The 11,215-nt window shown below is 55.3% G+C and overlaps 1 protein-coding gene across 1 annotated transcript in view; it reads right to left on the bottom strand.

The window, feature by feature from the left end:
• Positions 1-7,439: 7,439 nt before the first annotated feature.
• The window catches only part of DPP4 (dipeptidyl peptidase 4), a 50,276-nt gene continuing 46,500 nt past the window's right edge, over positions 7,440-11,215 (bottom strand). The window contains exon 27 of the mRNA XM_078604030.1: positions 7,440-10,718. Coding sequence (XP_078460156.1) covers positions 10,620-10,718 — 99 coding nt within the window. The 3' untranslated portion in view covers positions 7,440-10,619. The remainder of the gene's footprint in view (positions 10,719-11,215) is intronic.

The following is an 11,215-nucleotide window of genomic DNA, read 5'->3' on the forward strand; positions in this document are numbered from 1 at the left end:
AGAAGGTATTTATTGCCCCTCGCCGACGGGGGAAACGGGCCCAGAATATCGAGCGCGACCAATTCGTTAATGCGGGACACCTCAATGGAACGTAACGGTGGTACATAGGGGTTACGAGGCGGCTTCCTCTTTGCACAGTCCTGGCATGAGCGAATAAAATCATTGACGTCTGTTGTCATACCGGCCCAAAAGAAATCCTTCTGCAGTGCGGCCAAAGTCTTTTGGACGCCGAGGTGCATCAATTTATCAGCGTGCAAAGCACGAAGCAGGTCGTAGCGAAGTGAAGTAGGCACGACCAAGCGTGGCCGATCAGACAACCCGTCAGTACACATTAACAATCCCGACTTGCCTCGGATCATCTGCCATTTCCAACCCGCCAATCGAGATTTTTGTTTCCCTATCAATTTCCGTAGTGGAGACAGCGAGGCATCAGCCTCCTGCTCACGTAGCCAAACCGCGTGCGGTAACCGCAAGATATCATCCGTGTCCACCGACCCTTGCTGGTCGTCCTCCTTCGCTTCCGCCCCTGCCTCGTCATCCGCTATCGCCCCCATAACCGGACAAGGCGAAGCGGCCGGTGCCGCACAGCGGTGCGTGCCCGTCAGGCAAGCGCACGGAGGAAGGAGCGGCAGCCTTGAGAGCGCGTCAGCGTTCGCATGACGGGCACCCTTTCGGTATGTAATATCAAAGGAAAATTCTTGTAACGATTCCAGCCACCTGGCCAATTGGCCTGACGGTTGATCTAATTTCAAGGAGTATTGTAAAGCCGCATGATCCGAGCGAACTAGGAATTTCCGTCCATACAGGTACGGCCGGTACAAACGGACAAAGTGAACAATTGCCAAAAGTTCCCGTCTTGTCACGCAATAGCGTGTTTCCGCAGGGGACAAAACCCGGCTGCCGTACGCCACTACTCGCTCTACCCCGTCCTTACGTTGCGACAAAACGGCCCCAATGCCGATATCACTAGCGTCCGTATCGAGGATGAACGGCTGTGAGAAATCTGGGTAATCCAGCGTTGGCGCCGTGGCGAGGTGGTCCCGAAGTGCAATAAAAGATTTTTCCTCTTCCGCTCCCCATTGAAACCTTTGATTTTTGCCAGTCAGAACATGTAATGGCTTTGCCAACGTCGCAAAATTTTTTACGAAGCGGCGATAATAGGAAGCGAAGCCAATAAACCGCCGAACATCTCCCACCGAAGTGGGTGTGGGCCACTCTCGTACGCATTTCGTTTTCAGCGGGTCAGTGGATACGCCGTCCGAACTGACGATATGACCCAAGTAGCGGACAGAGTGTTGCAGAAGGTGGCATTTTTTAGGTTTAAATTTAAGGTCAGCCGTACGCATTCTTTGAAAAACCGCCTCTAGACGTTGGAGGTGTTCTTCGAACGTGCGGCTGAAAACAATTATATCATCAAGATATATGAGGCACGTTTCCCACTGCAGTCCAGTCAGCACCAATTCCATGAGCCGCTGAAACGTCGCCGGTGCCGCATTCAAGCCCATAGGCAACCGATTAAATTCAAAGAGACCTTGCGGCGTGCGGAATGCCGTTTTTGCCTTCGACTCATCATCGAGGGGAAGCTGCCAGAACCCCGAGGACAAGTCAAGGGTAGAAAAAAACTTAGCACCCGATAAAGCGTCCAACGAATCATCCATCCTCGGTAAGGGGTATGCATCCGCCACCGAAATTTTGTTTAACCGGCGGAAATCAACACAAAATCTTGTACCGCCATCTTTCTTCTTTACCAGAACGACGGGCGCGGCCCAGGGGCTGTTGGACGGCGAAATGATGTCCGCCGCCAACAATTCATTTACCGCTCCGCGCACGTGATCCCTTTCCGCCGGGCTCATGCGATGAGGGTGCATAGAGATGGGAGGCGTCGCACCGGTGTCAATATGGTGCGACAAAAGCGACGTGCGGCCGAGGTCCAAATCATTTTTACTGAAAACATCAGTGTACTGTATCAACAATGAACGCAGGGCGTTCCTTTGTTCGTTCGACAAGGAAGAATTTTCTCCGCACAAATCTGCGATCCAACGTTCTTGAGAGCGATCGTGTGGGGGCCTACCAGCGGGCATTCGTGCGCGCGGCGCTGCGTCGCAAGAGGCGAAGTCGGTAGTGGCGTGAGCCAACACCGACCCCTCTGGAACAATAACGCGGTCAGGTCCCCCATTTAACACCTGTATAAAAGGTGCTTGACACGGTCGTACGATCGTTTGCGCCGCCGCTAAAGAAAATGATTTAGATGCCGAATTGGATGGGGATAGCAGCACGCCTTCTGCACCCTTCCCCATTCGAAGGGGTTTACGGTAACGCAACGGTATCAACATCTGTGCTCCCGGCGGTACTTCTACCGTAGCAGCAACAACGGCAGTGACTGCGTTACCTGTAGGCGCGCTGGCCAACAAGGAAGGCAGGAACGCCATACGACGACCCCCCGGCATTTCTAAACAGTCCTGGTCGACTCGTATTTTCAGCGGCATCCGACGCAGGAAATCAGTACCGAGTAAGCATGGAACAGCTAGCGAGCGAGAGATTAACACAGGTCCTGCGGCGGTAATATTACCGATAGCGATGCTCACATCCACCTGGCCACAGATACCCATGCTTCCCCCATTCGCGGCGACACACGCATCATTAACCCTACGTATCTGCGACGCAGGGATGGACAACAGATGGAAAATAACATCAGAAATGATGGTGGCCGACGCGCCCGTGTCCACTAAGATGCGCACATCAACGCCGTCGATGGTACCTCGTACCGTCGACGAGCCCGAAGCCGCAGCTACCACCCTGCGAGCCAATTTTTTCCACTGCGTAGCAGAGCGCGTAACTGTAGCGGGGGAAGTAAATTTTTCCCGAGGAGTGTGAGAATGAGTGCGAATGGATGGGTGATGTGACAAGACCTGCCGGGTGTCCGATGTGTGCCGACTCGCCCGAGGTTGTTGCAGCTCCGCGGCAGGTGGAGGAGATGGAGGTCCCCTCGTCGGAGGAGGCGACAGCAGAGGCCGACAGCGGCAGTCACGGGCGAAATGGTCCCGTCTGCCGCACTTGAAGCAAGCCGCCGACGTCGGCCGGCGGTCGGACGACCCGGCCCTTGCACGCGGACGGCCCATGTAGTTGCCACGCTGGTCGCGCAGCCGCCGTCCCGGACTCTCGTGCTGAACAGCAGCAGCCAGCATGTCGTCGTCGCCCGAGTCGTCGGAGCAGTGGACCACTAGTCGTGGAGACCACCCCAAAGGTGGCCCGTCGATCTCCGGCTTCCCCGTCCACGCCGCCATCTGGTCCCAACGCCTGATATTAAATTTTGCGTCCAGGCAACGCGCCACCCATCGCGATGTAAGTGGTTCGTGGCCGCACACTGGCAGCGAAATCTTGAGTTCCTGAGCCAACTCCAGCATACGGGAGAGGATGAGAGGATCCAAATGGTCGGCTGTCGCGTCGGGGTAGGCAGCCATGGCCAGCGCCATCAATGCTCCCCGATAGGCCAACGGCGATTCCTCCGATGCTCGGCGACGTAACATAAATTTTCTGGTGGCTGACGTCGGTGGGTCATAGAATTCCGCCATCTCCACGAACGCGTCCCGCAGTGTCTTCTTCTTTGCCGCCGGAATGGAACGGAAGACCCCCAGAGAAACATCGTCGAGCAGTGTAGGTAGCGCTCCCAGTGCTTCCTCCTCCGTCCAATTGACGGATCTAAAAGCTGATTCAAAGCGCCATGTGAAAGCACTCCAATCACCTCCGGCGATGAATTCTTTGATTTGTGGAAGGCGATGTCCGCGGTGGCAAGCACGCGCCGCGGGCGTCTCCGACTGGCGTTCCCGCTCTCCACCCGTATCAGACAAAATGGCGGCCGCGTGGCGGTAGGCGCGCCCAAAATGGCGGTCGACGGCTCTGGCGCAGCTGCCCCACCCAAAACGACGGCGTCCTCCCGCGTAGCAGAAGGAATGGCGGACGCAGGTTCCTTCACCGGACTCCTTCCCACGGCGTCCAGTTGATCGGCAATCTGGCGGCCCGCGGCTGGTGAGGATGCCACGGCGGTCACCAGACTAAGCAGAATGGCGCGTAATGATTCGATCTGCTCCGCCATCAGCCGCCACTCGTCTTTTGTTCCTGCAGCGGTTGCATCTGCCGTCGGTCGACGCTGAGAGACGTCGAGAGGTACATCTTCAACAGGCGGCATAGGGGCTGTAGCTCCCAACAGCTCATCTTCATCCGTCTCGACTTCCTCCTCCGATAGAGGCACAGGCAGGTTCTTTTTTCTGGGGTGCTTGGACATCTTGACGATCGTCCAAACAGTCGCAGAAGTACTTCTGACACCAATGTAATAATTCTCCGGAGACGGATTCGGAATCAGTCCTCTTTATTTTCACTTGACGGTACACTTGCTCCCACACGCTCCGTTGCTGGCAGACAACGTAGCGTCAGCGGACTCCCACCAGCTCCCACCGCGCACGTGGCACCCGGAGCCCCGTACGCGCGTGGCTCTCGCCCCCGTTCAGTTCCCAGACTCCTCCCCGATCCTTCCTCTCTCTCCCTCTTAATCCCTTCGTCACGTGGTCCTCCCAGCCAATCCTCCATGGACAATCTCGACCGTTCTCGATGGTTCCCTGTCAATCCCGGGACCACGCCTCTTACCCGGGTCCCCATTGGCTGGGGTCCCAATTGGCTGGGCCAATCACTCCTGCTGACATGCCGTGATCACGCCGGCCCCACACTCCCTATCTCAACCCTTATTGGCTACAAGCAGGACCGGCAAGCCAATCCCCCACATGAACCCACGATAGCTGTTATTACATTAGCAAGACTATTGCAGGGCTGCACCTTAAACTTCCCACCCCTGTCCCTGGCCTTCCCTGCGGTTTACCAACCCCACCGCTCGGTCTGGGTCACGGACGCCGTCGTCCATCGGAAGGGGGCATGAATCACCACTTAAAGCCACGTGCCCTCCAGACCTCGACAATTACTGGCGGGCTCGCTCGCTCACTCACTCTCTCTCTCCGCACAGTTAATTGACTGGCCCCCTCGCATCGCGGACTTATCGCAGTGGAAACGAGAACGGACTTAAGAGGAGGAAGTCCATCGAGCGTGACAAACCAAACGCACCCCGCGCAATTAAAGCGGCGATGCGCGGTGTTTAACGTGTTGGACCGGACGGAGGTGGTCGTGGAAGTGGTGCCGGGGTGGGGGCTGCAGGTGATAGGTGACGGTTGATGGGCGGTAGGTGACAGGTGGCCTCTTCAGGTGTTGCCGGTTGTCCGTGGCTGCCAGGTGGAGGCACCGCAAGGGCCGGAGCCGTCCCTCGTGTCATTGACACCATTCAATTTCCACGTCTTTTTTTTAATAAAACGCGGCGGCAAACACGGCGCACGTGGCGCAACAAAGGGCTTTGTCCAGAAATAAAATAAATTGTAATTTCCGAGGGAGCGAGGTATGGTGACCGCACGGCCGAGATGGGGTGGCGCAAGCGGAGGAGATGTGTTCCGATCGCAGCCACCGCTCAAGTGTGTGGCTCCGCGCGTTTCTGTGTGCGTGTACACACGTGTCTGTAATATTGTACGTATGTCGCTGTGTATGTATGTTTGTGCGTCTGTGCGGGGAGCGGCAGTGTAACGATTATCGCGCTGCGATGCGAACCCAGGCCACCCAAGTTCGATTCCAGCTCATGGCCGCCAACTCTAGTGACGATGATCTGAACCGGCCCTGGACGGTCCCCTATGTCGACTCAAATGAGTCCGGTACTTGGTGCGGTGCGTGAACATCGCCCCGGCGAAATCATCCCTTCGTGTGCCGTGCCGGTCACCACAGGTGTCCACCAACAGCACTTGCACCAACGGTCTACATGGGGGGTCTTTGTCTTTGTATGGGGAGCGGTAGTGTCGTGGTTAGCGCACTGCGCTACGAGCCTGTGGCGAGCACTCGGGGAGACAAAGGCGGCCGGGTGTGGTGCTGCTCACACCACCCCCTCGTGCGTCGTGCCCATCGCAATAGTTTACCGTGCAAGCGTTCAATTCTTGCATCTAAATCATAGCAAACGTGCCCAACTCATATAATTTCGAAGACGAGGTGAGCCTTGTTGATTCTTAGGTGACATCCAGGGATTGCCAGCTCTTGTAAGCATGGTGCTGAGGTGGCCAGGAGACGACACTGCAATAGATTCCCGAATCTCTCTGGCGATAGCTTCACCTCGGCGTGTCCACCACTTCGGGTTCTCCAGCCTCTCTCTTCTCCTCACACACGGAGACAATCTTCCTTGTACGGAATGGGCCAAGCATCCCGATGTAGCTGAGCCCTGTCAAAACGTACCTTGATACTCAGTCGACGGGGCTTTCCTGGGTAAATAATTATTGACACTGCTATATAACGATTGCAACTTATCAGGTGCGGTAGTGCCATGGGGCAGTCAAACCAGCGCAGGTGAATGACCGCCTGGAGAGAGGCACTCGCCGAGAAGTAGAGAGGGGCAAGACGAGGAGCCGCACGGATCGGGTCGCGCACGCGAGTTGGAGGAGGAAACGCGGCGCGTTGAGTGTTAAGGAGAGTGGGGATGGAGCCGGACATCGCTCGCAGCGACGATGACTCGGTGGTCAACACGAACGACAGAGAGAGCGGTAGTCAGAGGAGAGCGCAGCGCCAAAGCGGCGGACGCAGCGGTTGCGTCCGCAGCGGCGTGATGGGCCGTTCCATCACGTGACGCTGGGAGATGATGACAGCTTTGTGGGAGGCCTTCATCCAGCAGTGGATAGATCATGCATGACGATGATGATGGTGGTGTTACCGGTTGGTGTGCTGCTCAGGGACCTCGACTGCCAATTAGAACGTTTTGAGTTCAAACCTGGTCTGGGGTCAACTCGACTCATCATCCTTTTGGGGTTGATAAAATTGGTACCACCCTTGTGCCCGTTATTATGGATGTATAGGTGGGGGGGGGGAGACTCCCTACTCGTGGGTATTGTGTGGTGGGGGGGGGTGGAGGCTGTGGGGGAGGAAGGGGGGAGGGGGCAATTAGGGTGGGGGGAGGAGGGGGGTGATGGGAGGGTGATGGGGGGGCACCCAACACCACCACCACCTCAGGCCCACACCGTGATCCCTCCCTGTCCAAACAGGACCTCATCATCATCGTCAGCGCCAAACAGCTGCGCCACGTCGGCCCCAATAACCACGGCAATCAGCGCGCTCCTCGCGCTCCCTAATGGCGGTGGCGGTGGCACTTGCGGCACAATAAAAAGCCGCCACGGCGTTGTGGGATTTTATGGACCCCACTTTTCCAGTGATCGCTTCGATCGTCAACATCTCCCGAGCGAGCCCCCCCCCCCCCCCCCCAGCTCGCACGTGCCTCGTGGCTCCCGCTAGTGAACGGGAGAGGGCAGGGGGCGGTAGGAGGGTGGCGATGGGGGCGCACACACCGCGCGGCACCAAGACAGCTGTGGGTGGTCTTGAGTCAATTGATTGATTTTATTCACTCATCTTTTAATATTTTGATTGGCGAGTGCGCGTCGTCAAACAGCGACTTGAAGAGCGAAGTATTACATACTTTACATTTTAATGGAGCGTCCCAAATTGTAAACAGGGTTTATGTGGTGGAGCGTGGCCTCCGCGTGCAGTGAGATGAAAATCCACCACGGGTTTCCTCCCCCGCGCCCCCGCATCTCGGGTGATACGTGTGCGTGCAGGTGGCCTCATGGAGCAACAGGGATGGGATATCTCACGGCTTAATTTCTCATGGAATATTTTCCTGTGCCCCACCAACCACCACCATCACCCCCTTCAAACCCACAATCTCTTCTGGGGGAGGGTTAGGTTAGCAGGGGGGCAGAGGAGGTTGGGATTAATATTTTTCAGGATCTCAGCCCTGGACACCTGGCTGAAATCAAGCCCTGGGATGATGGATGGCTACCTGCGATGATGATTGGGGATGTAATAATTCATCCCGAATTGATTTACGTGAATTTTCACGATCGCTACTCAATCCATCATTTTAAACGGTGGTGAATTGTTGCGCCGCTAGTGGCTGCAGGGGTGATGTCAATCCGCACCAACGTTTTTACCATCATTTTGTACGTTGAACAGGGCCCCATCGTTTGGATGGAGAACTCCTGCCAATAATATCGGGTAACTCGGCAGCAATTGTTTACCAACCCGGACTCTGCTGACGACACCCCGGAAGACAAAACAGGTCCAGAATTTTGCTTGATATCTCACAAATTGTGCTGGATAACATTTGTCTGGAAAGCCATTTGGACGATGGACTAAACTTCACCGTTATTTAGATGTGGAAACGCAGCCCAGAGTGCTGCTTGTGCTTGCTAATTACAGACAACGCATGGGGACATGAAACACCGCACGTGGTTCTACCTGCCCCCTTCACCTAAGCCCCGAAGCGAACTCCTCAACTCGAGCCACGATCCGCCTACTGCAGAGTGTCTGAAATCGAGAATCCTTCGCTTACGACGCAAACGCCCTCGCACGTCCCGAGGTTGAGGACCGGTGTCAACAGGGCAAGCACCCTGTGTCTTATCGACGAAAGCCTCAAGGTTCGTCGACTAGAGCAGTCACACGTTGAGAGAGGGGCATGTAATTCCCCCCACCCCCCAGAGTATTATCAGGTTCGGCCAATCGGCGAACTCGGTAAATCTTTTGAAATACATACGTTGTAAATTACCGTATGGTCTTCCTCCAGTCTTGAATAACGTTATTAAGATTATCTCAGTTTACATCTTCATTCACACTTGGTTATTTTTGTCATGGCCATTTGCACTTTAGTCTTTGGTGGGCAGATGATGGTGATGATGGTGGTGGTGATGATGATGGTGGTGGTGTTATTGGGTGGGTAGTCGCAGCCATTGTCACGCTCGATGTTTGTTGTCCACTCGTAATCGTCGTGGACTGAAGCAAACGAACCAAACACCTCCACCTGCTTGACAATGTCCCTTGCGTGGTTCCGGGTGCTCAACAAGGCGCAGATGATGGGTCCAGTTCCGGGTCCGGATGGAGGCGGCGTAGCATTGACAGGGTTCCAATTTGGAATAGTGGCGCGCAGTGTACACAACGGTACGGCTAGCGGTGCGTAGAGCGGAGCGGGGTGCGTAGAGCAGAGCGCGGCGCGTACAGCGGTGCAACAAATAAAGAAAAACAAAACCACAAGCCATCGAATTGTCGATCAGTAATTACAAAAAAAACTCGCCTCTGAATTTACAAATTACCGGGAATTTATGTTTAAAATGATATTCGTAATGACGTGTGTTGTGTATTGCCTACAAGAGGACAGAGAGAGAGATGGTGGGCGGCTGATTCCAGGAGAAATATGAATGAGGACGTTGTGTGGTGGTGTGGTGGTGTGGTGGTGTGGTGGTGTGGTGGTGTGGTGTTGTAGTGGTCCGTGAGACGGCAGAAGAGGGGGGGGGGGGCGGCACAGGGCGGGGGAGATCTCGGTCTCTCTCGGCTCACTTTTTCACCACCGCATTGTCCCTGGATTCTTTTTTGTATTTTTTGGTTTTTATTTTTTCCCAATTAAATTGCGATATCGCCGTCGTCGTCTCAAGAGATGCAGCGTTCGTTTTGATCTCTCGCAATAAGCAGTGCACCACCCTGTGCAATGGAGAACGGCCTCCGGAAGATTTGATGCGAGCACCTCTGAGATTCCTTCACGTGGCCTTCTGATCTCCACACTCCTCGGGAAATGCGTATCACGTGACAATCTCATACACTTAAATCTCGGAACTGAAAATTAACCAAAATCAAGCAACAAAACAAAATCAACCGAATAGTTGTGTGTGTGTGTGTGCAGTCATCAGTGACCAGGCTAAGCGCATAGACTCACTGCACTTGACAGCTCGATTTGACTGAAGGGGCGGCTGAAACCTGGATTCGAACCCAGGGTCTAGGCAGTGCTGGCTCAGCACGACGACCCCTGACCAACCTGGCCACTTCCGTGAGCAAACTGTTTTCAAAGGGGGGCAGTGTATTAGCTACAAAAATATAAGTGGGGGGGGAGGTGGGGGGGCTCAAGGGGGGTTAGGGTAAGGTACCATTAGGGTCAGCGTTGATTGACGGAACGACACAGAAATTAACGATGCGTGATGGACGTACGTGGCTCATCGCTGACGTGGGGGGCGGGGGGGGGGGGTCACGTCAGGTCATCGAAGCCACGCGCTGACGAGGGGACGACGTTACAGAATAGCGGCGAGCGAGCGTGGCCGGAAGGAGGACAATGCCCGTCTGCTGAGTCACCACGGCAACAATGGGGACCATCGGGGAGGGAGCGGGGGGCGGGCGGGCGGGGGGAGGAGGAAAAAAAAACTTGTGGTCGTCTCACAAAGACTGACGCAACGCGCGCAGGTGCGGTCGGCAATCGCGGCGCAAGTTTCGCGCAAACGGTCGCGGAAGTGTCCACGCCCTTCCTGCCAGCCCGCCGGCGCGCTGTCCTAGCGCCAGTCCCTCGAGAGCGGCCGCCGCGGTCGGCACGGAGGGTGAATGTCGTCGCTTCTGTTCAGCTTCGGGAGGAGTGGCATCTTGAGATTTTGGCGAGACGCTGGCGCGTGCCGGCCAACGATCAGCGTTGGCCGCGCGGTCGCTGAGGCGTCCCGGGTCGCGCGGGGGGGGGGGGTCACACGCGGTCATTGGAGGCCGAAGCACTGCTTGAGGAAGTGTGACATGTGCGTGTAGACGTGGTGGTTGGCCAGCCCCGAGATGCTGTGGTCCTTGTCCGTGTACCACTGGGGGATATAGGGGATGGGGGGGGACACACACGCGCGGCCGTTCAGAAGGCTGGAAGAGGAATCCGATGAGCTATTAAGCTCTTTTTCACAGCTGTACGGGGCGGGTCGGCAAGTAACAAGAGCAAACAATACAAAACAACGATAGGAATCCAAAATAGAGAGGATGGTAAGCAAGTGACTGAATATAAATAAATAGCAGAATAAGTAATTATGTAAGTCCGATTTGTTGAGATTGGGCAAGACAGCAAAAACAACAAAACAGTCCCAGACCACACCAAGACATCAGTACACAGTAGTCCCTCAATACAATGGCACATGAACACTGAACTATCGATACGCAGGTCATGATCAAAGTTACAAATCACATTTTCAAGTGTGACTGTATCCAGCAACAGTCTTCCGTGGCAGGCTATTTTTTGAACGACAGCTCACGATGTTAAGGGAGGAAACAAGTTGGTTCCAAAACGTGGGTGTTGCAATGGCAAAGGCTTTGT

The sequence above is a fragment of the Lampetra planeri genome, chromosome 21, assembly GCF_965212315.1.
Source record: "Lampetra planeri chromosome 21, kcLamPlan1.2.h2, whole genome shotgun sequence".
Taxonomy (NCBI): domain Eukaryota; kingdom Metazoa; phylum Chordata; class Hyperoartia; order Petromyzontiformes; family Petromyzontidae; genus Lampetra; species Lampetra planeri.